General features: G+C 40.7%; 3 protein-coding genes across 3 annotated transcripts; 1 reads left to right on the top strand and 2 right to left on the bottom strand.

Annotated features, from left to right (window-relative positions):
- Positions 1–889: 889 nt before the first annotated feature.
- Positions 890–12,430, bottom strand: gclc (glutamate-cysteine ligase, catalytic subunit). The gene is made up of 16 exons (XM_053435930.1): positions 11,782–12,430; positions 9,380–9,492; positions 6,960–7,142; positions 5,510–5,623; positions 5,329–5,387; positions 4,948–5,084; positions 4,680–4,754; positions 3,952–4,068; positions 3,684–3,822; positions 3,429–3,541; positions 3,237–3,329; positions 3,014–3,118; positions 2,829–2,910; positions 2,635–2,747; positions 1,710–1,830; positions 890–1,621 (listed from the first exon to the last, which is right to left on the bottom strand). Exons 1-16 carry the CDS (start codon positions 11,929–11,931, stop codon positions 1,440–1,442), a joined length of 1,896 nt encoding a protein of 631 aa, XP_053291905.1. The 5' UTR covers positions 11,932–12,430; the 3' UTR covers positions 890–1,439.
- A 2,354-nt stretch (positions 12,431–14,784) lies between these two features.
- klhl31 (kelch-like family member 31) lies at positions 14,785–18,822 on the bottom strand. Its single transcript, XM_053435929.1, has 3 exons — positions 18,757–18,822; positions 16,630–17,835; positions 14,785–16,540 (listed from the first exon to the last, which is right to left on the bottom strand). The coding sequence occupies exons 2-3, from the start codon at positions 17,802–17,804 to the stop codon at positions 15,808–15,810; spliced, it is 1,908 nt and encodes a 635-aa protein (XP_053291904.1). The 5' UTR covers positions 17,805–17,835; positions 18,757–18,822; the 3' UTR covers positions 14,785–15,807.
- A 943-nt stretch (positions 18,823–19,765) lies between these two features.
- Positions 19,766–24,887, top strand: eloal (elongin A, like). Its single transcript, XM_053435928.1, has 11 exons — positions 19,766–19,873; positions 20,760–20,816; positions 20,898–21,010; positions 21,103–22,006; positions 22,085–22,184; positions 22,265–22,432; positions 22,518–22,615; positions 23,469–23,649; positions 23,843–23,957; positions 24,512–24,618; positions 24,826–24,887. The coding sequence occupies exons 1-11, from the start codon at positions 19,796–19,798 to the stop codon at positions 24,885–24,887; spliced, it is 1,983 nt and encodes a 660-aa protein (XP_053291903.1). The 5' UTR covers positions 19,766–19,795.
- Positions 24,888–25,477: the final 590 nt, after the last annotated feature.

The following is a 25,477-nucleotide window of genomic DNA, read 5'->3' as shown; positions in this document are numbered from 1 at the left end:
TGATCCAGTCATAATCGTTATTTAGTCCAAGAGGTCAAACTGAGGTAATGCTCTTAGTTGTCATTACAGCTCGGTAACACATTCAGTTCAATACCACCATCTTGTGGATGAAAAGGTCTTGGGCTCTTGAAATTGAAAATAAAGAAATCTATTGAGAAATGAATGTATTGAAATAGTCTACATTTTCTCCAGTATTTATCAAACAGTCTTTTGATGCTTAACTTTATGTTGATTGCCTAGAAATACATTTCCAGTGCACTTTTACAAAGAATGAAGGTTATTTTCCTACATTGTCGTGTCTCCAGAGAAAGGGCAAATCTGTTTGGTCCAAACTGATATAATGAAATCAGCCTCAGCTATAATTATGCAAATAGGCAAACGTTAGCATGTTGATATATAAAGTATAAATATACATATAGTCAGTTAGCATTCTGCAACAGATGTAACTATAACATTCATGTATTATTATTTCAGCTGAATGCATTTACAGCATGTAGCTCAGTTCTAACTGCTCTAGCTGTTCTGCCCTGACAGACCCTGACCTTTGACCTCTGTGGAGCAGATAAAGGTTTCTCAAAGGAACCCATATGTCTCAACAGCTTAGTGTCTGGACTTAATCCCTTAACATAGTAGTGTGATTGATTTACAAGTTAATTTCAAGTTTTGTGATACCAGTCACAATCTAATGTCCTGTCTGTACTGCTCTGGTTACTTCACTACACTCTAATACATATAAATCTGCTGGCTGCAGAGGCTTTTCAGTCAAGATGCTACAGTGTCTAGATGGAATGATCAATATACTTTTTGATGATGATGCTTTGTGGTGGTTCAGAAAACCCACTGCTGAAAACAAACATGTGAAACAATCATGTAAAAAAAAGTGACTAACTTACTGTTGTACATATTTATTATGAAGCAGCATCACATAGCAAACAATGTTTTAACATTTCCAATTGGATGCAACATCACCATCAAGGTCCCACTACAATGTCAGCAGAAAAAAAAAGTATGAAAAAAAAAAGAATCAACCAAACGCGAAGAAAGCTCATATCCAGCAGAAAAGCCTCTAATGTTAAAGTAGTAAAGAGAAGAGATACAGTATTTACAGAACAAGACTAAAAGCAGCAGACTACTGTACAACTCTTAGCTACATTTACATTCTCACACAGGTAGGCGGAATTTCCAGAGAAAAATAAATACACATCTGATTTCTATTACATAACCTTTTTGTATGTCTTAACCCTATTAAAATAATTTTGTATAATCATAAAAATCTGAAACAGTATATATACATACATCTGATGCCAGTGTGTTTTAGTTTTTTACAACACACACATGCTGTCTTGTATTCTCTTACACTTGGACTGCTTAACGCTCTGAGCCATACATTTGGTCTCTCTTCACATGCGTGTGTTTAAAATATTTTCTACAGTGTTTCCTCATTTAAACTTGTTAACAGGGTTTCCGATGAGCTCCGGGCACTGCTCCTCGCCTTTTCCGATCCTGTCACACTTGAGGAAGAGGTCATAGTTGATCTTATCGGTCAGGACGCTGTCCTGCTTGTACTGTGGGTGCGTCGAGACAAACTCCCTCATCCACTTGGCCATGGTCATAAGTTCTCCTGTTTAGAGAAAAGACAAAGTTGTGCTCACACTTAAAGCTGCATAAAGAGGAACACTCTCTCATGAAAACTTTTTGGGGATATTCACCTGAGGCCCGCTTCTTGATGAGCTTCAGATAATTCAAAATGGTGCACCTGGTGTCGACGTCAACTTCCATGTTTTCCAGATAGCAGTTGAGGATCGGGATGAGCCCTTGAAAAACTCCCTCCTGGTGACAGAAGAAAACAGAAAAAAATCCTGTTTTTTAAAACAAGATGATAAGTCGAGAGCCACACTCTCAGCTCTGTGAGGATTTACTAAGGCACAGCTGGGAGTCCTTCGAACCGGGAACAACACGACCGTCTGCCATTCCTCTGACCAGTGTTCAGACTGCTAGCATCATACACACATCATTTAAATAGTTTAAATTAGCAATTTTTTTACCAATGAATACTCTTAGGGACTTTGCAGCCATTTTAATAATACAAATATTGATATCAATTTCTCAAAACAAAGTTTACAAAGTGCTTCACAAATAATAAAATATATAAACATAAACCCAAGACAAGACAAACTCAGACAGAAACTTAAGCATGACCACCCATTACAATAATACAAGCTAAACATATATAAAATCAGAGATAAGCTTTGATTAAAAGGAAGCTACTGACTCAGCCTGCTGTATTTCCTCAGGCAGCGTGTTCCAGATCACCTGAATTTGACAAGCTCTTCCCACATTAGTCTTCCAGAGAGACTGGAGCTGTTAAAAGGCCCCTGCCTGAGGGACTCAGAGGGCGAGCAGGGTTGTATGGGGATACTATGTGAATCTTTTCCCCAGGTGGAAAAATATCTTTCCAGCACGAAGCTCCTGATGCCTTGGAATTGCACCACGAATGTCTTAATGATATTACATTGCGATCCATCCAGTAGTTGTAAAGACATTTCAGTTTGGACTAAAGAGTTGGACTGATCAACATGTGGCAACGATATCATCAATACCAAGTCAGGTAATTTAATACAAGACGATTATCACCTTTCCATTGATGATCGTGTCAATGCTCATCAGCGTGTACTCCTCATTATCGCCTCCATCAGTCTCCAAGCCGTTCTGAGCAGAAGAGGCGCCGTCCAGCACCGTGCTGCAGCCTATTGGTGGACGTGACAAGTTTACCAGCTGCTCTCATCTGATCAAATGACCATGAGCATCAAGCGGCTTGTTTCACTCACCTTTGTAAATGTCCTTTCTGAAGTAAAACATTCCCTCCTGGACTGCATTCCTCTTCTGAGCCTCTTTCATGTTTTCATCCACCTAAAGAAAGAAACGTGTGTTCTGTATTACAGAGCTGAAGCAGCACCCTGATGTCAGTTTAATTTCCCTTCATATAATTGGTAGAATCATCTTTGGTATTCACCTTTGACAGAGGGATTAGGAAGTCCAGTTTATAAGACAAGATCACTCTGGTCAGCAGCACGACAAACACCACGTACGCAGCGTTTTCAAAGTCAGTTAACTGCACCTAAAAAACAAAACAAAAAACATTTAAATAAACTCACTAAGAGTTTTTATGTACTACTGCGTCTTTAAATATAAACCAAGATTCCAACTTTAGGTTGTGTTGAAGCTGTTCATATTACCTCCATGGGGCGAAACTCAACTCTCCAGCCGATGTCAGAGTTCGGCGGTGGAGGTTTAAACCTCATAGTCTGCCAGTTGGTCGACTGGAGGTTCTGCAGGTGAGGCAAGATAAACAGTCAGTTATGCTGAAGGCAAGTCTGCAATGTCGGCTCCCTTCTAACAAGTAGCCTCAGGTAAAATGGAAACTTTACCTCGAAGTGATCGGACTCGTTTTCATCATCCAGGTGTATTTTCTCCTCGAAGACAGAGAGTGGATCTCGGATGAAGAGGTGCGCTATGTGTTGTGCCAGCAGCTTGTCGATACCTGCACACAGGGAGATGATTATTCATATCATCACTTTACAAGCATTATGAATTTTCACTGTCAAGTTTATTTCACATATTCCTATAGATGACTACGTGGATGTGTTTTCAGACACATCTCCCTGTGTTCCAGATGACCTTACCTGCACTGAGCAGCTGTTCGTTAATCTCCGTGTCTATCGTCAAATCGATGTCGTTGTACTTCTCGCCACAGCTCGACAGGTAGCTGTCGATGGAGTCGTATCTCGACTTGAAGATCCTGTATTTGCTGTTTTTCAAAGGCTGCAGGGGAAACACTAGGGTTACTATAGGTAAAATTAAGCACAGCACATTCCTAAGAAGTATTTGTCTTTTGACTCCAACAGTTTGCACACTATCAAGAGTGTTTGTTTTTCAGCTCCAGCTGCTCACCTTCAGCCCGCGCTCCTCCGGTGTCCTGTCGTCCACCGAGGCAGAAATAACTCCCCATCGACAATCAATATCTGACACATAGCCTCTGTAGAAGGGAGAGGCAGCACTCAGCGCCATCTTTAAAAAGGAGAAAACAATATTCAGTAGAAGTCATGGGCACATTAAAGTCAGCGTATGTTTTTTTCCATCAATCTCTTTTAGTTATTTATTTAGAAAATATATAAACATTTGTTTTGTTGTATTAACAATCACATTTAAAGAGGTACTTTACTTTTTCTGCCTGTATTAAGTTTAAAAAAGATACGTTTTTCCATCGCTCAGCAGTTGAAAAAAACTTCTGAACCCATGTCCAACTGTAGATGCCCGTGGCGTTGCACATCTCGGCAGAGTTTCTTCATCTACACCAAGAGACCAGGCCTCTAAGGTTGTCAAAGGACTCCCTGGATTTATCAAAAACTACTTCATGCACTTTGTAAACTTGGTCACGACCTTGAGGAGGATCTTGTCTGGCTTTATCAAGGCTGGAGGAATTCTACAAGGATTGCTGTGCTGTTAAAATGTAACTCCTAATTTGTTGGCATTTAGAGACAATGTCAGATCTTTAAAGTCTTAATCGTTTTATACATAGAATATATTGTAAATCTACATAGTTACAGTCCTGCTGAAAAAGACTTGACCTAATTAATCATATTATACAAGAGGAAGACCATGTTATATTTTCTACTCACCACAATGGGGCAGAAGGTTGCTAGTTGGTCATAGAGGTACCTGGCCTCATCGATGCTGCATGCCTGGAATGTTACCTGCAGCAGCACAATAAAAACGAGGCTGAAGTACAAAGTAATAAATTACTTATTGGGATTGTAAAGTAGAAGTCACACAAAGCTTAACAGTGCAGGTTACATCACCCTGTCTTCATTTCTAGAAACAAAAACATTGTTAAAGGGCTACAAAGTCTCTGGGACGCCACACTGGTCCATCGTTTCTGTTCAGTACCTGCAGGCAGCAGTTGCCCATGCCAAAGCCCATGGCGTCCATGTAGATATGATCGGGCAGAGCCGCCCTCGCCGCTTCCCCGTCGTCCTCAGGAAAGTCCTCCACAAACGGAGATGGAGTGCACTTGTCTTTGAAAACTGAAACCCAATACAGAAAAAAAATATCCCTTATATTCTAGTTTCTATTATATTTTCTATTCTATTCCGAGTCTTATTTATTTACCAGTGCAATAATCTGCATTGTATAACATTTCAATGGATGGAGAACTTAAAGAATAGCACTTTAATCAAAATCTTACTGAAATATAATTTAAAAAAAAAATCTTTATTACATAATAACTGGTTGTGATACTGTTTGTATTTTTAATTAACTCAGACTTACTTGGCACATTGATCACAACCTTCTCTCCTCTTCGGTGACGTATGTTTCTGGTAAGGGTGCTGAAAAAGCAAATCCATGCACCCACAATTTATCTTCGGCAACAGCAAACTACAACGTATTTTTTGCTCTGTCCATAATGCAAACAAACACACATGCTGAGGTTATTAGCATGAACAAATACCTGAATCTTGGGTGACTGTTGATGGCTTCATCAGGGAAAAACAGTGACTTCGACACTCCCTTCTCAACAGGAGTTGGCCGGTGCTCTGGTTGGGTGAAACCTGGGCAACCTGACCTGGACAGAAACATGCAGGAAGATTACAGCTGAAGTTAATTTTCTGGGTTCCCACTCGCGTCCATAAACCATTTTCATGGACCTTTTCAGAGATAATATAGCTGGTTTGACAGAACAGGATTACAACATGCACTAACATGTTCTTCTCTGTGGAAGTCAGATTTAAAAGACATGCAATCTATAGCTATGGTCTAACAGAAACACTTTAGATTATATGCCAGTAATTTATCTATATCTCCTCCTACTGTGTTTTTTTTTTTATATCTTGCTTTGTTTTAATACTGTTTTTCCATTTTTAAACATTTGCATTATTGCATTTTATTTCTAGGTCTCGAAAGTGCTACGTAATCCTGAATCCTTTTTTCCTATAAATCTATAAACCATTGCTGCCAGGACGGTGATAACTTTGCTTCACAATGACTTTACATTTCTTAATGTTTGCTGGGATAATTATTAAACTCTTATCAGTTTACTACACCACACTTTAGCCCCTTTACTAGTCATTATGAAGTTAATCACACTCATTGTGAGGTAAACCTTTTCATGTCATGATATATGGTCCATTCTACCTGGTGAAATAGTAGCCAGTATTTAGCTGGTGTGAGGTTCTCATTGATTGATCTGACCTTGACTTCCTGTTCATTATTCACCAGCTCTCTATAAAATAACCCACACACATTTGAAATACTTGCTCGTCGTCACAGTTGAGTCTCAGACCTTAAATCCAAAGTGAATATAAAAAGCTAGCAAACAAGCAAACTAACAACCAAACCAAAGACCCTAACTAGAACAAGGTCATATCATTCAACTGGAAGCTACTTTAATCTGTAAACCTAACGAAAACTACCATAGTCCCAATCCTGCAGTGCCTTACACCAACAGCTGAAGGATATTTTAGTTTAGTATTACAATAGAGTGCTGACATAAAAAAAACTATTTGAACGTTAATATGATCCTGAATTTTGGTGCAGCTCAGAATCAGGGGTCAGATCCAGGATTTTCTTTTTACACTTTCTTTACCATTAAGAGATGTTTTTCAAAGTTCTTGTTAATTTCTCAGAATAATTCATGGATCTTGATGAAGAAAATCAGACATGTTTAGGGGAGTGATATGTATGTGTGTGCAATTTGGTGCAGATCAAACAAAAATCCAGATGTAGTGAATCTAAATGTGGTTTCATAAAGAGACTGTTGGCAGAGGTGCATGCACTCTACAAATTTCTATAGTGGTTTTAAAGGAATGTGATATTTTATTTGGTGAATCACTTGATTGAAAAGGCTCTATATCAAACTTTCAACCTGTTTTGGCTAGTTATCCCAGTGTGAACTTGCATACCTTGGAAATGAGGTGATGGTGCAGAGGGTTTCGTTCTGGCTGAGGACAGATGACGCCTCTCGTCGTCTCTTCCCCATGTTGCCCTCCACAGTGTTGAACTCTGACATGGTGCCGCCGTACGGCTGCCCTGGAGTTCCCTCAATCATGTAGCTGCCGTACTCTGGCCTCCAGAGCGTTGGGTGACTGCAGGGATATAAAAGGTGTTGTTAAAAGGTTCAACTTTTATCAGCCAGCATGAAAGAAGGCCACAATAAAATAGGATCACTATATCAATAAGCTTTCTGATAAAATAAACTGACCACTTTCACCTTATTGTATATAAGCCATAGTCTTGGCGGGAGGAGCTAACTCGACGTATTTGTGCTTCAGAGCGTGCTCAGTGGTGTGGGCGACAGAGGGGCAGTAATGAGGAATGCATCGGCTCTACTATTCACTGGTATTTACCCTGGGTGAAGTTGGCTTCACAGATTTACATAGACGTCATTGGCAGAGAGCAAGCTTAACACTCATGAGCTTGTACAAACACATGTCCACTGCAGAGAGCTGCTCTTGAAAAAAAGAAAGTTACCACAGTTTTGATATGCAAATGACATTCCTATGTGGAGCTTGGATCCGTATATCACTCACAGCCGTCCTCAGTTAAATTAGCTTTAACCTCAAATATACAGTCTGGACATGTTGGAATTAATCGACCAAACTACTGTGAAACTTTCAAAATCTTATAACTTTCATAATTCTTGGTGGAAGCAGGAGACAAGAAAGAATCAATGATATTTCGGCACAGTTCTGGACAATGAGGCGGATCCTGCCATTTTTTTGTCCCTTTATTTAACATTTATGTACATTTTCATTTATTTCCCAGGGAACAATTCATGGATCTAGATGAATAATATCAGGCATATTTAGGGGACTGATATCTTTGAGTGTGTGCAATTTGTTGCAGCTTAGTTGAGTTTAAGGAGAATGTTGGAGGTTGATGTAGGAATGTGCTCTGCCGGGTTACTTTCTAGTTTATCATCTGTGCTCTTTGATCTGACTTTGAAGTGCTCATGTCTGAACACTTCTAGTGAAACTCTTGCCGTTCACAAATAATTCAGGTCACCAACTTCAAAAATCGTGTATATATATATATATATATATATATAAAAAAAATCATGTTTAGGCATGAAAAAGAGGGTGTAATAATTGTTGGGCTTAATGTGAGCACTATCACTACGAATGGGAAGAATAAAAAAAAAAAGGCGAGAAGGTCAACACACCAGTTGATGCTCCCGTGAACTTTTTTTTAAGTTATATATAGACAGAAAGGTAAAATAAACAGGTTTTATGGGAGCATAAACTTCATCTGATTTCCGTCTCTGCTGCCTGGCAACTAACGTTTATCAAGTTGAAATAAGCCGTTTTTCATCTATTTTTTTTTTTTTTTTTAAACAACTCCACAATACCATCAACAACTCTTCAACCTTGGCTTGTCTCAACTTAGACTAGGTAAAGGCTTTTAATAATTCCTCAGTATGGTGTTAAAATGACTCACAATTGTTTGTGTAGTGCATCATTAGTCACATGCAATATGAACGATGAATGCTGACTTTGAAAGTCAAATGGAGAGTCAGCAGTATTCAGGCTAGTAGGCAAATTCTGTGTGTTTGCCTGGAGGGAACTGCTGCCTAACTCTGCTGTTCTCCACTTCCTTCCATTTTTCACTTGTGACTCCTGAAACACATGTGACCCTTCAAAGGCTGTCAGAGCTCAGATCGGAAAGTTCCTCCCACGACTGATTTCTCTTTCATAGGAAGTTTCATTAGATTTTGAAGCTTAAAGAAGCACCAAACAAAAATCAAATTATTTATTTATAGTATATTATTCATCCGTTCATAAATGCGCCGCTGTGATGTGTCTTTGCATAGGCAACATAGTTGGAGTTAGTCCACTTACAACAACACAACTATTATGGAATGCCTATTTGGCGGCAGCAACAACAATCCGCTACGACATGTAAATGTGTTTTGAGATACACCCGTCTCTGTTCATTTGATTCAGAATTCAGGGAAAGCTCATTTGCAAAGTGAGCAGCAAGTGGAGTACAAGAGAGCACGGAGAGTGACAAAGGATAACGAGGAGCGGCCGTAGAAGGAAAGGAGCAGAGTTGTCTGTCAGCCATACACCATTATCTGCTTTGTCTGTGTGTCCTTAAGCCCCATTTTATTTGTTGGTACTCGTAGTGTGGAATTTACTTATTGAATGTCATTCAGATTAAGAATTTAATAATTTATATATCTAGCCCATTAAAAACAAGGTGGAAACAAAGAAAATAAAATATCCCCTGTCTAAAAGTGACCGTATAAAGACAGCTACAACTTTAAAAGTGTGTAGGACATCGAGGTTAATGTTCACACGTGGGCTGTGGAAAGCTTACATACTTGGGGTTTATCTTTTCACCCTGGTCTTGGAGAGTTTCCAAAACATCTTTGCCATTCAGGACGAGTCGAACCTTCTCATCCTTCGCATCCAGTTCCACCAGCATGTACTCAACCTAGAGACAAACATTTAACATCAGAGAGAACAAACACACACGAGATAACATTACAGTCAAACACTGCATTCATAAACATGTCTAACTTCATACACAGGACGACAGCAGGCAAACGAACATTTTCAAGATCAGACTGGGACGCCATCACATCAACTCCAATCCACCAGTCATGTTTCCTTGACTTTGACTCTGCTACCCCTGTAATCCCCTGTCTGAAAGAGGGATTAATCTATAACAACAGCATTCCACATTGTTCCAAATCAAAACACTTTGTTGGAGTTTTAGCACGCTGACGTTCTACAGGACTAGTGTTGGGCTAAAACTAGTAATACAAACTGTTGTGAATGTCATCAATAAATAAAAACAATGAGTCAAGACAGGTGACTGCCAAGCATTATTATCCTAACATGCTGTATAACAGGTTTTTGTCTCATTAAAGTGCTGCTGCGGGGTGCAGCAGGACATTTCACTCTGAGGAGTGTTATCATGATTGTTAAAACATAGATCAGAAGTAACATCTCATTCTTTATGGCAGACAAAGTCCTATATGTAGTGAACATAGTTATGATATTTCGGTCAAATCATCTGCAAGGGTTTATGTGATGAGGACAATGTGCAGTGTCAGCGCTGTAAAAACTATAAATAGCAGGAAAAATGTGTAGCCCACGCAGGTTGCAGCTATTGTAGATCAAAACTGAAAACGCTTAGAGTTTTGTTTCATGATTTCAACACAGCCCCATATTTGCCACCATCAATATCCCCACCTTTGAAGCCGTGTTGGGGAATTTCATGTATAAGATAATGTGTTGATAAACTGACAAAACAAAGTAATGATCAGGGTTTCAACTTGGACTACACTATGTCTGGATGGGGATAGTTCCATATATAATTATCACATAATTGTACAGCACCTTCACAGATCTTATTAAAATCTGGTGAGCTGATTTGGTCACAAGAGAAATTCAAAGAACTGAAATTGAATGTGCCTGAGGTCCTAATTAAAAGGAGATATGGGCTAACAAAGTTTGAACTTTTTATGGCCTTTACTGGCCATGTGTTCCTTAAAATGGGTCACAGCAAGTAATGGTTCTCATATCATTTTAAAGCTCTTTTCCAGTTCCAGATTTATCTAAACCGTAAACTATCCCCAATATAAAAAAATAACACAATGATGAGTTAATAGATCAGTTAAAGTTGAAGTTAAAAAAACATTATAATTTTAAATGTGTCAAATGTTCACCAGAGTTAACTTGTATTACTTATAATATTAAAAAAAAGATAATTTAGAACATAATTCCTAATTAACAAATATGGACCTATGAGTCTGAGATAAGGCCAAATACGTTGTATTAGCAGTTTAGGAATTAGTTAATAGGAAGCTGAATGATTGGTAATACTCAATATAAATATAAATAAAAAAAAGGTTGTTACATAATCATGACTAAGTATGCAGTAATATTGAGTCTATTAAGAATTGAACGAGCCAACTGTGTGTAAATACAGTGTTATCACCGGTGTTGTAACAGAGAGCTGTTTAACCTGTTACAACTGTTTTAATCTTGTTTACAATCAGCTCCCAGGGCCTGTTGTATAATGGAGACAAGTCAACACAACATTGAAAACTGCACTATCGAAGTGTAATGTGTTGAGCAAAAGTTTGCATCATGTTAAAAATGTCAATGACAGCGAAAGATCATTTAAACTTCAGCTATATTTAGGTTAAATCCATCGTTCTTGCATTAAGAGCAGAAAAAAAAGAGTTTCAAAAGTGAATACTAAAGCACTGTTACATCATGGAAAGAATGTTGACGACAGCATTGATCACTGTATTTAAGCCAAATGCAAATTGTCTTGCATTAAGAGCAGAAGCATTTAAATATTTTCAGTATCAAGACTACAGAACTGATGTTGAATGGAAACATGTCAACAACAGCAACTTGCTATTGAAAGGCGCAACTGTATTGAAGCTAAACGCTGTTCTTCCTGCATTGAGAGTTGAAGCATTGTCGCATAATGGGAAAAGTGTCAGTGACAGAAACACAACTTTGAAAAGTTGCAGTTGTATTTAAGATGAGTTTCTTGCATTAAATACAGTTTTCAGCGTTGACATCAGACGAATCGTTTTCTGTATCAACACAACAGCCCTGTTGCATCATGCAGACGCCTCATGACTGACCGAAGACACACATTATTATGAATAACAGCACCAGAGGATATGTATTCCCACGTGTGAGATTAGCTCGAATGGGAGACCGATAACACGAACAAAAAAAAAACACAACTTCTCACCTCATCGCCCCATTTCAGCACGTCCCTCTGCCGCTCCTTCAGCTTGTGGTAGATGTTGAGGAACTGGATGATGCCGTGTTTTCTGATGTGGTCCGCATACTTCTTGGTTTCCTCCCAGTTCAGCGGAGAGCCCTGTGACAGCAGACCCATCGCACGCACACGGGGAGCCGGAGGCTGCGGTCCGGTCTGTCTTCACACTTTCAACCTGCACACCGACCGTTAGCTATCTAGCTAGTGTAGCCTCGCACGGGGCTAGCATGAAGTCTGGGTCCGGACGAAGGGTGGCGGGTGTGGATCGTGAGGCCGGTGTCGGAAGCCTACACCGGCGGAACCCGCAGTCTCTGGGCGGCTGTTAGGCGGAGTGTCCTGTCGGTAACCTCAGCTGGGCATCCAGGAGGAGCAGGCCCCTGCGAATCGCCTGCTAATGACCGGTTAGCTCGGGAACGTATGACACCAGCACCCGGCTTGTAGCGGGTTATTAAATCAGACGATTTAACGGGTGAGCTCGTGGAAGCCTCGTCTCCGATATCGGCGGCAGCGTGAGACCGGTCTGTGTGCACCCCAGAGCGGTCAGGTCCCAGCGGAGTGAGCCGGTCCGTGGGTCAGTGTTTTCAAACCTGTGCGTCCTCACGCTGCTGCGCTCACAGTTCAACAGAGCGACGCCACGCCCTCCCGGCTCCGCACATGTGACGTAGAGCGTGGTGACATCACCGTGACTCAGCATTCTCCGGCGCTGGGTCCTCCCCCTGCCACCGAGCTGTCAATCAGAATCGGTGGACGGTGGAAGGTGGAAATAAGGAAAATTGCACGGTCAATGTAAACATTTGCACAAATGGACAATTCACTGGAAACCACAGCCACAACCTGAGCAGCCCTATGAGAAAGAGCAAAAGCAGAAAAAGAAAAATTATATAAATTCACAACTTTTGTATCAATATTTATAGTTCATTCTGTATAATACAACAAAATGATATTTCACCTTTTCATTTGGATTCAAAGCAAAGTAACTACTCATATTGCGATGTCCCGAAACAGCATGTTTTATCTAAACATCAGCTCAAATCCAGTTTGTACATTTTCCTGAACTTTTTTCTCCAGTAGGAAATTTTCACTAATTTTCTGTCTGTTTTCCTCCAACAACTTATTGACTTATTATTTAATATATGATAAATATTTCCAATGAAAGAATCACCCCCCATGTAGATCAAGATAATACTTCATTATAATTTTTTTTATAATCCAGGGAACACATTCAAAATGTCGTCTTTGTTTTTTACGCCGAAAACAGTATGAGACTGTGGCAGCACAGCCATGTAATCTTTGTTTTTCCATCACAAACTCCAGGTATGAAGGAATCATGTCATACCAAGGCAAAAAGTGACAGTAATCATGACACAGCATTCAACTTCTCCCTAGATGCACCTCAGAGGGCGTGTACAATATGCAATCCAGTAATAATGTGGTTTCACTTCTGACAATCTCACTTTTTCCTCATGTAATACCTGGCTTCCATAAAACTGATCGATAACGTCCTGTGAGATTCTAGTTGGTGTGTTTATTTCAACTTCACTCTCCTCCCTACATATAAACAAAAGCTGTCCAGGTGCTATTTGATGGTTGGGTATCCATGGCAACCGCCATGCCACGCCAACTGTTGTCATGTATGTCATATTAAAGAGCTTGAACATTTGTTATATCTTCATTGGTGCATAGAGGATTGTTGTTAACCAGGGGCAATGAAGGTGCCGCAATTTACACAGAGTAGCAAATGATATGTCCAACATGCACAGTTCCTGATTAGGGAAGGTGCACAGGTCATACCATGTTTACTGTCAGTTCTATGTCTTTTGGCAAAGCCACAAATCATTGGATATATTTGGAAAAATGTTCCAAGCACATTGTGTTCTTCAAAAAATAAAACATTCGAAAATAAACATTCTTAACTTATCAAATTTACTATTAATATTGTAAGTAGGTGATAGGTTATTTAAAAAAAGAACACACTACTGACAGGATAGTGGTACTTCAGGTTTAAGCTGCGTTCAGTGCCCCTGTTTACTGTAGGCTTACTTTCGCATATTTCTCTCTAACATTAAAGCTCTTGTTAACCCAAGAGCAGAAGTGCTAGTCTTGGCATGAATAGATTTGTTTGACAGTGCTGAAACCTTGGCAGAGAATAATGTGTTCGGAGAGGATCCCGTCAATCACTGTCAGAATCCTAAACAGCGATTTGTATAACTTGGCCCTGTGCTGTGAGAAATCTTGAAATTTCCCATACTATGATTAGGTTACAGAAAAAAAACGTATCTAAGTATCACCCATCACGAACATCAACAACGATATTTCTTTTCATTAAAACAACACCTCTTTATAGTTCTGTAACATGATCCTCGAGGCTTGGGTGAGGGTTGGTGAGACAGCAAATGGAGGCGGTGGAGATGCTTCTCTCTTTTCGAATAATGGTGTCAACATTGAACCCAAACTGCATTGAACATCATGTGTTAGCTTATGGTTCATGTTACAGGCCTGGTGCACTGTTTCTGCTCTCACAGTGCAGCCCCTCCTCACAGAGCTGAAATCTTTGACAAACACTACCTCCTTGTGTCAATATAAATTTTGAAGCATATAAAAAGATAAGGTAAAAATGATAAAGAGAACAATACTCTGTATATGTGAAATGTTAAAACCCTTTGGCAACCATGATGTGGAATTAAATACAGGAGGTGTAAAGGGCATGGTTCACTATTCAAATGTGAAACAGAAATGTAACCCTCGAAAAGGCTCACCCCTTTGATCGTCCACGTCTGCACTGTAGTGAACGCAGAGTAAACCTGTTGAACCCAAATCCTCAATGTTCTCAAGCCACATTCCAATATAAAGTACACCATGGCCTTGCAGGAATGTCCCAAACATGAACACAAAAGGCAGATGCACATGAATTGAAATGAAAATTTAGCCAAAAATAAGGCTGACTTTATTTGTTTAAGTAAAAGCATCACTTTCAGTAAATACATCTTTTTTAAAGTCTCAAATTATAAATAAAAAAATGCATAGAGATGAATATAATAAATGACCAGAGCTCAAAGTAGCGTATACACTTCATTTCTTTAATTTAAAATTTAATTTAATAACAAACAAAAAGAAAAGAAAGGACATGAGCAGTCAAGGAATTCATGCGCATTGACTTCCAGGAGAGCTCAGGCTGACAGCGTCGCTCACAAGTCATATTTTTCATTTTCTTTTTTACAAAATAGTTTATTCATTATGACTGTCACATCCATGACCATTCAACCCTCATCACGCCAACATCTTCCCGAGAGAATCTGTTTCCTTCACAACTGCACACAAGACTACTGAACACTGCGTGGTGTGCTTGAACACTCGTCACTCCTGGTAGGTGACACTGCACACAGCTCCAGCTTTCTGACGTTCACTATCCTGTTCAAGTATCTGAGAATCACAGTGGCTCTAGTCACCGTAACCTAGGCTGTCACAAAATCCAGGGGTGTTAATTCCATAGTACCGGGTAAAAAAGACAGTTGTGTCACATATTTTTTATTTTATACCTTTTCATATAAAATATGTTTAGAAAAGGGCTAATGAAACTATCCCAACTGAATTGGCCCCAAAATAATACTTCTGTCTAAAACGAATGAAATTGACACATATAACTATGCAGAGCTTTCTGTATATATCATAAACATCATCTGACCCTAATGATGCAAAATAAATGCAACATAACATTTTAAGTATTTTTTATTGTCTTTGCCAACACTGGCTTCATTTTGCTTCAATAAAATTAGTTCTACATTTTTTTTCTTCATTTTTTTAAAGGCCATGTTCCCAAATTTGCACTTTTTTTTAATTTTTGTTCATTCTCGTCATCAAAAACGTTGATGCCCATTTCAACTGATAATCTTAGTCCCAAAAAGTGGCTGTTGTTATAGCTGAGAACTAAGCTTCCTGCAACAGACAAGCTGGAGACCTGTAGACATGTAAACTATATCATGATTATCAATTCAGCTCTTATATACTGACGGGTGCAGATGAAACTGAACTGGCTCTGGACTCTCGTGTTTTCCGTGTGGGCATGGTCAGGACACAGCATGAAATACCGACCGTGGCTTCCGGCAATTCATCATCCTCAGTCCATTCATTGAGGTCGGGGTTGAAAACCTGAATGCATTTCTTGTATTTCTTCTCGCCCTCGTTCCAACCTCCGAGGAGATAAACCTTGTTGTTCAAAGTGGAAATACCTGCCGTGCTCACCCCCGTGTGCAGGGGTGTGCAGTAGCTCCACTGGCCAGTGTGAGAATTGAAAGATTCAACGGCAAGGACATCCACCCTCTCCCCGCGGCCTCCCAGCTGGCTGCCGCCAATGACGTAGGCCCGGTCTCCCACTGTGGCGCCGCAGTGCCAACCTCGAGGTGTGCTGAGACTGGTCTTATCGTACCAGGTGTCGGTGGAGGGGTCATACGAGCACACAGCCCTGGAGTAGGCGTTGTTGATGTACCCTCCGGACACAAGGATCTTTCCATCGATGACGGAGCTGGCATGACAGCAGCGGGGCACATCCATGGGAGCTTTCATCTGCCAATGGTTGGAGGAGGGCACATAGCATTCCACAGAGGCCTGAACGCCATCACCATTTCGCCCCCCGATGGCAAACAAGAGGCCATTGAAGGTGTTAAGGCTGAAGTGGGTGCGCTTTTGGATCATGCTGCTCAAGTGAATCCAGTTGTTGAAGCGGGGGTCATATCTAAAGAACATGAAGGGGCACTTAAGGTTATATTCAAACCCTATGTTAAATAATATGACAAATGTTGATTTTAAATCTTTGGTTCTTACCTGCAGAAGTTGCTGACAGCATGTTTAGCCTGGTTCCTTGCATCATTCTGGTCCTCGCCACCTGCCACATACAGGAAACCATCCAAGACTGCCACACACTGGTTAAAGCTCTTTGCCGGCATCTCTGTAAACTTATTCCACACGTTATCTGCATCTCTGTAGAGGACATCTTTACTGAGAGATTTCTCAGTCAGGGCAGGACGTCCACCAACTGTGAGAATCATCTTGACGCCTCCACGGACCTTTGTTCTGCGTGACTGGAGGATGTTCTGCTGGTACGGCAGCAGATGGTAATTCATGGCATCAACAAGGAGACGGTGGCACTCGGAGTCTTGCATCATCCTGGGCACGCTCTGGACGTGATTCACCAGGTCTTGGGCAGAGATGGTACCAAAGCGGATAAGGGTCAGGAGATCTGCTGCGTACTTCAGCCTCTTCTCGTCGAAATCCAACCACTTCATGGCGATCTGGAAAGCCGTGATTTCGGAGGGCAACTGCAGGGAGTCGTCTGAGAGGAAGTCACTGATCTGCTCGTAGGTGAGCTTCAGGAACTGCTCCATCTCGGAGAACTCAATGAAGTTCTCCCTCATGAACTTCTGGGCTGCCTCCTGGGTTTCTTTGAGACTGTAGGCGTCGGCAATATTGGCCACGTACATGCAATTCTCTACGCTGAGCTCCTGCATGAGGAAGTCGCTGCACATTTTCACCAGGGTGCCGATTTGCAGCAGGATGGCGGCGGCGATCGTGCTGCCGATGCTGTAGAGTGACAGGGTCAGCTTTCCGGAGTATGCGTACGTAATGGCAGTTGCAAGGCCGACCGGTGAGAGGTCAGTCAGGTCAATTTTCTGGAGGGTGGAGTCCTTCTTCAGAATGTTTCGAATGTACTCGCTGCAAGAGGCCATGACGACCTTGTGCACGTCGAATGACTTGGACTTGGTGGCTACTGTCAGATCGCAGAGGAAGCTCTCTTGCCTCATGCTGCTCAGACCCTCCAGGAGATTCGGGGCGTACACTGAGTCAGTGACTTCAGTTGAGATGCAGTTGAAACCATTTCCTCCTTCCAACAGAGTATTTAACCCGTTGATCTTGTTGATGGGGCTGTCCTCAACCATGATGGTCATTTCATTTATTTCTCCTTTACTTTTCTTTGTGGTCTTGCTCTTTTTTGGTGCCATGGCTGTAGCAGCAGAACACAGCCCAGACTTTCTGAAAATATAAACACAGCGTGTGAGATATTGTCGGAAACCTGATATTGTCTGAAAAGCTGAGGATGATACACAGAAATCAATGTGTCATATAAATCAGACAGATTCAATTTTTATAGGTGAATTATTCTGGCAAATACTGAGTGGATCTTATTCAGTCTTTCGTAAAATTGTTAGCAATTTAGAAGGAAAAAAACTACATTAAAAAAGCCTATATTACTCTGATATATTGAATTATCTCGTCTTGAGCAAAGCGTTTTCCATAATCTTGAGTTCCTGCGGTCCTTCATCTCGTCTGTGTATTGTTTTGTTTGCCACATTTAACTTGTTGCATCTAAGAAGAACAGTTACATCTAGTGGATTTTTTTAGATACTACCAGACGCTGTCATGTGTACCAGGTGATGCTGGAGTGAGTGAGAGAGTGAGTGCGTCAACATGCCACTCTTTGCATCTGTCACAGTTTATCAGCAGCATGTCCAGGAATAGCAGCGCTGGACGACTCTGCCATGACGTTCCTTTTATAGACCTTGAGACATGAGCAGCAGGCCTCATGTCCTCTGACTGTGTAAATTAACAGAGTAACAAGCAATATTCTTTTCGACATTTGTTGTGTTATTGTTTGTGTGAGGCTTATCCTGGATAATTATACGAAATCAACCATCTATAGGAGAAAGAAAGCTCCAAAACACTCAAATCATCTACCCAAAGTAATGAAGCCTCCTTTCATCATAGCTGCGTACTTTTTTTTTTTTTACTGATAGGTCAATAGCTTCAAACTATTTATTCACCTTTCGCAGGCCAAGTAGGCAAGAAAACCCCAGACTTTTCCATTTTAGGCTAACAAACAAAAACTGAGCACTACGTTGTCTTTTCAATGCTACTATCACAAACAGTTCAATCATGGGACATATCTCCACTTACTTGAGAATTGAAGCTGAAGCTGGGGAAGAATGAACTTGTGCCTCCAGTTACTGGAGCAGGAGAGAGAGACCAGCAGTCAACTCAGCTGAAAGAGACATGCAGTTAACTCCTCCTCTGGGGGGGCCAGTGCCAATCAAGAATAGTGAAATGCATGTGGCAGAGAGGGCAGGGACCATGCAACCCCCCACCCAACATATAGTGTCCTACTATAGCCTCCAATGATGTCAACACACTTTGGAGGCTCGATAATTATTTCCTACAAGATGGCACATGGCGACATCTGGCTGTCTACTGTTTGAAATAAAAAGTGTCTTGTTTAAGTTGATAGAATAAGACAACTTTTTGTATATGTATTCTTCTCAAATTAAATGAAATACCTCATGATATGATTTATTATTTGATTGGACATGACTCTATATTTGATCTAAATTAAGCCACTTATTTATCAGCACAGTTAATCATGTCATCCTGAAGGTTTTTTTGCAGAAGACACAAAACATTTCTTAGTCATGCCTCCCTTCAAAAGCCACACCCTGAGAGAAAAGGCAACTAATTTGAAGCTGAATTCTAGAGAAACAAACACAAGCACTATAGCATCAGCAGTCTATTGTTTGTTTATTTTCTCTACATAAATCAAATTGATTTAACATATATACTTTTAAAAGTTTCCACACTCCACGCCCTGGCAGTGGCTCTACGAGTCCAAGTTTGAGAACCACTTAGTCTTAAGCATTTTATATCGTTTAACTCATATTAGATGTCAGTGAATGCTTAAATTTCTTTTAAGTCATTAATGTTTTTAACTCTGTGGCAACATCTTGTTCATGTGCCCACGTGTTTAGTGTGTTTTTACATAAACACCCATCCTCACGTTCATTATGAATGGTTGAATCATCTCCAATCCATCATCTCTGACGCCGGTTCCGCCCATAATAATCGTGTCATCAACGGGCGCGCGCTGCCCGGTGTGTGTACGTGTGTGTGTGTGCGCGTGGGCGTGTGGTTCTGTGGGTGGACGGCCTGCACGTGAGTCACCGTGATGGCCAGCAGCTCTGATGTGGTGAAGAGAGTCACGAGGTTCAAACTTCAGCTCGCGGACACAGCAGAGTCTGCAACGGTACATGCACATGGAGGCGGAGGAGGAAGCGGAGGAGGAAGCGGAGGAAGCTGCCGCCTCCGGGAGACAGTTGGTTTAATCTCGCGATTCTTGGGAGAAGTTACAGAAAATACGTGATCATGAATATTAGGCCTGATTGAGTATTTGAGCATTTTAATTAAGTCTTTACTCCAACACAGCCTTGAGACTAAATGTGCTTCTAGTTTTCAGGTCTAATCATTAGTGTCCTCTTGTCTCATGTTGGACACATGTCTCCTCTTGAGGGTTTTCCATTTTCACTTAGCTCCTCGGGTCTCCAGGATAATGTGAGGACACAGGCTGACAGATCTGTTTCAGTCCCAGACATGTGCTGCTGCTTCACTGTGGGGGTTTAAATGGGGAGGGGCCTTGCTGCTAAAATTGGCAGCTCCTCCAGTTGTTCAACTTGTGGCTACCGTCCATCATTCCCCCTGCAGGCTGTGACTCTCTGCAGGCCTCTTTCATTCACTTTTCAATCTAGGTGTTCATTAGAAATCGGCTAATATTTTACAGTGGTCAGAGGAAAGCAGAGTTAAATTCAGAAATCCAAATGTACAGCTTGAGAATGCCCTGTTCAGCCGCACAGTGAGACTTAACCCCCAGTACTTGCATTGTCCATTTATAGTTTGCAGTAAAAGGAGCAGCCGAAGTGGGTGTGTGAGGTTCCCATACATAGCTTCTGCTCTGATTGCAAAATCAGCAACTGTGCGGCTCCTAAACCAGGAGCGCCATATTTGGCCTGTTGGGTTTCCTCGAAATTTTCGTAACTTTTTCTACATTAAACATGAAGTTTCCCCGAATACGTTTTAAAATGTTAGAAACAGCATTTGAAATATTATTTACTTATCTGTTCATATTCTCTTTCTAGGTTCTTAGAATCTTGCAGAAACTCAAGGATATGAATATCACACTAGAGGTGCTTTCTGTGAGTCTATGTGGCAAATTTTCAATTCATTTATTCACATTCAATTTTCATTGACCGCACTGACCCAGTTTCTACATGTAGGAAACTGGAATTGGGAAAATCGTTAACTCTTGGCGCAGACATGAGAAGGCCGGAGAACTTGCCAAGTCGTTAGTTAGAGGTTGGAAGAAACTTCTCTCTAAGGAGGGCACAAGGTGACATGTATTTAACTATCTAGCATTTATTTTATGTTGTTTTGTATTTGGTTAACCTTTTTAATTGAATCTCTCATTTCCCCTTGATGCAGCCTCACAGATGATGCGTCCGAGGCGGTTTCTGTTAAAGACAAACTGGACGACCAAAAGTGTCCAGACGCTGGAGCTTTGAAAACAGATTTAAACAACAACAACTGCGAAACATCTCACAGCAAGAGTCAGGATTCTTCAGATGAAGCCTTCGTCAAAACAGGGAGTAAGAAAGAGAAACAACGGTGTGGAGAGCAGAAAGGAAAAAAGAAGGAAAATCCAACAAAAACTGAACAAGTAAAGGAGCATATTTTCCAGAGTGATGTCTTGGAAAAGAAAACTGAATCAGATGAAATAGATGATTCTTTTCCTTCCAAGAAAAATGATCAGAGAGACAGAAAATCCAGAGACGGCAACAAAAATCCAAAGGAGGCTCATCTGAGATCCAGGTCTGATTCCAGGGAAAAACTGAGAATCAATTCCGACAGTGGAAGATTTGTCTCAGAAAAGGAGCCAAATAAGAAATTAAAGAAGAAAAGCCAAGAATCTTTTTCATTTGAAACCAGTGACAAATACTCAAAAACTTTAAAACTGACCAATGTTGGAGATGACGAATCTTCAGGAATATCAAGGAGCTCAGAGTCCCGGAAGAGAAAAAGGAAGAAAACAAGTAAAGAGCGGAGCCCTGCTCTCAACCACGAACAAGAGTCTGAGGATAAGGGATGTTCAAAAAACAAAAAGGCCAAAATGAAACCCAAAGATGAGGGAGGTGGCGTCGACCGAACAGAGGCCTCCAAGTCTTTCGAATCGTTCTTGAACTATGATATGAACGTGTCGAAGAAGAAAGAAAGATGTGGAGCGAAGAAAACGTCCAAAAAACTCAAGATTAAAGTAAAAGAGGAGGCAACGAAACATCCTGATGTTAAACCTTTCAAATTATCTGCAAATGGTAGTCCTCTGAAACAGGTACATTTGAGTAAGATCATACAAGTTTAGCTTTTTTGAGAGTTGATCAATATTGATTTGTAATCAATCATATTTCAGAGATTTCAGGATTCTGTCATGGAGTTGATGAGCATCCCTTTACCGGCTTCTCTGCCTGAATGCGAAAAGCCATCCTGTGTTGATTATGTTGACATGAGAGGTATAGTCAGCAGCACAAATACACCTCTATTCTCACACTTTCTCATTTTGTTCGTTACACTTCGTCTTTTTGTCCCCAAGTTGAGAAAGAGTCGGATATATGTGAGGTCTCCGAGGAGCCCGCCATGTTCACTGGTCAGCGGCTGAACAAGAAGATGCAAGTGTACTCAGGCGCCAAGACCGTCTTCCTCCCAGCCATGCTGAGCTTGTACCAGCAGTGTATCCGCACCCTCCAGAACAATATTGGCAGTGAGTAAAGGCCAAAGAACCCTCTCTGCACATATCTTTTGTCACTTTGTTGGATTTATATTTAGGTACAGGGATCTCTTCACAGTGCTTCATGAAACTGGTGGGGTCCCGTTTGAAATCCTCGAGCCGGTGCTGGAGAGGTGCACGTCGGAGCAGCTGCTACGCATTGAGGAGTGCAACCCAGTAAGAATTTGTCTTATGAATGAATTTAGTGCAGACGTAAACACTCTGCGGGTCATTTTATTGGGTACACCTGCTGAGACCCCTCCCAGGGCTGGAGGCTGTGCAAGCCATTGTAGAGTTAACTGAAGTCACTGTAATTTTCCTGAAACCATTTGAGAGCTGCATTTTCCCTGCAGGAACTTTCTCCTGGAACCAGGAAACTTTTGCAGGAATTCTTTTTTTTCCGCCACAGGGAGCAGGGTCTAAATAAAAATAAAATGAAAATAATTTGAACCCCCTAAAATGTCCATGCTTGGGGGTTAATACTTAACAAAAGTAGAGTAACCTTTGGGGTGAGGCTTGCAGAGCTGAAGATGCCTGATTGGTCGAGTCCTCCAGTGTATTTCAAATCTCCGAAATAAATGTCCTTACTTTTAGTCCACCATTTTGTCTTTTGAATATTACATTCATCCACTTGCACCAACGTTCATACTTAACACACATCACTTCCGTAAATATGCCTTTTTCATCAAGATCCTAGGATTTAGGGTTGAAATAAAACTCCCCCTATCTTGCAATGCTAAAGGAAGTATCAACAACTAATCCAGGATCCGTGGACAGGGCAAAAAATGATGAACAGTCTGCTCTATGGTCCACTATCCTGTTTATATTACAATGATGATGAAGATGTATTGATCTTGTAATTGTTCTGCTTTTTTTTTAACTGTTAAGTAGAACATGGTTGTCACTGAGAAGGTTTATTTATGGTGGACACTGAGTGTTTATCTAGTTGAGTAAACAACTTCATAGACCTCTGGGGTAGAGATTGTCAACATTGTTTGCCATTAACCCTGTAACCTGTTTGTTTCCACAGATCTACGTTGGAGTGACAGACCATTTATGGGGTAAACACTGCCAGAGGGACTTCAAGCACTCCAGCCTTCAGGAGTATGAATCGTGGAAGGAGATGTACGTCAGGCTGTCAGAAGAGAGGGAGAGGAAGCTGCATAGACTGACAAAAACCATTATTTCTGCACATTCTGTTAAACCTAAAGGTGTGTGCTTCATACAGAATGTGGCTCTCACTGAAACTAAAACTGACTGATCGTCAGTTGACTAGTTAATTCTGATCAATGTAAAAAAAACCTACATCCATTGTGAAATGAACCATGAAAAGTGAATATTTTATATTGATTAAAAAGTATTTTTTGGTCCTAAATATATCCTGTACCCCTTTTTTTTCTCCAGGTAGGCAGGTGAAGATGGCATTTATTCACACTGTTGCCAAGCCACCGAGAGATGTGCGAATTCAGCAGGAGATTCATGGAACTGCTAGTCAGCAGCCTAATCCCCCCAGGAGCAGGTGGGTTCAGCATCCTAAATATAGACATATCTAAACAGGTTTCCAGGTTAGCTCGTCATTCTGTTCTGTTAATTTGTTCATGAAAATTACGCAATTTAGATGTTTACTAATTTTAAAGAATAATAAGCGCCCTACTGGGGCATTGCTCTTTATTCATCTTTGGTAAAGCCTGGACACCTGGTGAGACATGTGGTCGCTCCGCTCCTCTTCTAAATAAAAGCCCTTAACTACCCATTAACCAGTCAACGGCAGCCGCTCAGCAGAGTCGTAACCTGTAGCAGACTTGTTGCTGAAATGCTTTTTGGGTGACCCAAGCCAAAGGCAAGAATTGGAGCATTGTGCTTGATAAACTGGGTTTATTCTTGTTGAACACGGCTCGTGCTCGTTTTGTTTTGAACTGTTGCAACATGGGATGTCATGGTCACTAGCCCTGGCGTAATGCTGACATCTGGAGGTTGATGGAGACTCATTTTTTTTAATTTCTGTTCAATGTTTATTATTTTATAATTTGCTTGATTAAATTATGCTTATTCTGTTATCACCTACATTTCCAGTGTCAAGGTTGAAGACAACAGATTGCGACCAAGTTATAATGAGCCCAGCAAAACCAACAGCTCCAGTTCAGGGGGAAGCACTACTCAAGACCCCCGCAAAAAAACAAGTGAGCTGAACAGAGACTATTTTAGATGTAACGTTGTTTTCCAAACTGGTCTGATTGGCCTGTTCAGATATTTTATAGTTTTTTTAAATTTTTTTTTTATCTCCGGTGGTGTTCTTCAAATGAAAGCTATAACAGCAAGTTATTTGACACCTTTTCTTTACCTAACTCATGTTGACTGGGATCTGTAAAGTTGTATTGTTCTTACAGGAGTTGCTCCGATGATGGCAAAGTCCTTGAAGGCATTTAAGAAGCAGCTGGGACGAAGATAAACACTCTTACGTGAAGGACGTTGGAGAAGTGCACTTTATCACTGATTAACTTTACTAGGCCTTGTGTTCACCTTAGATCATTCTGGTTTTGTTTGTCTTAATATATAGGCAATACCAATGTTTTTTTCCCCATAACTGTGAATTGTCTTCACTATTAAAAGGACAATAAAATCTGCAAATTCACCTGATTTTAGATATTTCTTGTCCCTCGATGTGTTTGTGACAAACAGGGTCAGGGGTTGGTTATTTGATGGGTTGGGGCTCCCTCTAGAGGATATAAAGATAAGTGTTTTATTCTGTTCATTCACCAATTTTTCCTACAAACTCTTTCCTATACAAAAAAATAAAATCTGATTATCTTTACAAATAGCATTTTGATATGACGAATATATTTTTGATGACATACATTTTTACCTCCTCCAGAATTACGTAAATAACCCTAAGTGTTTAAACAAACAACATGAAGTGTTTAATACATCGTTAAATAGTACATTGTAAAATAAATGTTTTTCATGTACTTAACCTGTTTTGTTCTGTACTTAGGTCCTCCACCCAAATTCAATTATTTAAAAACCCGTTAAACTATTAAA

Source organism: Pleuronectes platessa, chromosome 12 (assembly GCF_947347685.1).
Source record: "Pleuronectes platessa chromosome 12, fPlePla1.1, whole genome shotgun sequence".
NCBI lineage: Eukaryota > Metazoa > Chordata > Actinopteri > Pleuronectiformes > Pleuronectidae > Pleuronectes > Pleuronectes platessa.
This window is presented reverse-complemented; position numbering and strand designations above follow the sequence as displayed.

Excerpts from the sequence above, each read along its gene's own strand:
- gclc (XM_053435930.1), bottom strand. The coding sequence starts at position 11,931 with ATGGGTCTGCTGTCACAGGGCTCTCCGCTGAACTGGGAGGAAACCAAG. Across the intron at positions 7,143-9,379 it reads GGTGAAAAGATAAACCCCAA|TCACCCAACGCTCTGGAGGC; the intron begins GTATGTAAGCTT and ends ATATCCCTGCAG. Across the intron at positions 4,069-4,679 it reads CAACCTTCTGCCCCATTGTG|ATGGCGCTGAGTGCTGCCTC; the intron begins GTGAGTAGAAAA and ends TCCTTTTTAAAG.
- klhl31 (XM_053435929.1), bottom strand. The coding sequence starts at position 17,804 with ATGGCACCAAAAAAGAGCAAGACCACAAAGAAAAGTAAAGGAGAAATA. Across the intron at positions 16,541-16,629 it reads GCTGTCAGCAACTTCTGCAG|ATATGACCCCCGCTTCAACA; the intron begins GTAAGAACCAAA and ends CATGTTCTTTAG.
- eloal (XM_053435928.1), top strand. The coding sequence starts at position 19,796 with ATGGCCAGCAGCTCTGATGTGGTGAAGAGAGTCACGAGGTTCAAACTT. Across the intron at positions 21,011-21,102 it reads CTCTCTAAGGAGGGCACAAG|CCTCACAGATGATGCGTCCG; the intron begins GTGACATGTATT and ends CCCTTGATGCAG. Across the intron at positions 22,433-22,517 it reads CCTCCAGAACAATATTGGCA|TGCTTCATGAAACTGGTGGG; the intron begins GTGAGTAAAGGC and ends ATCTCTTCACAG.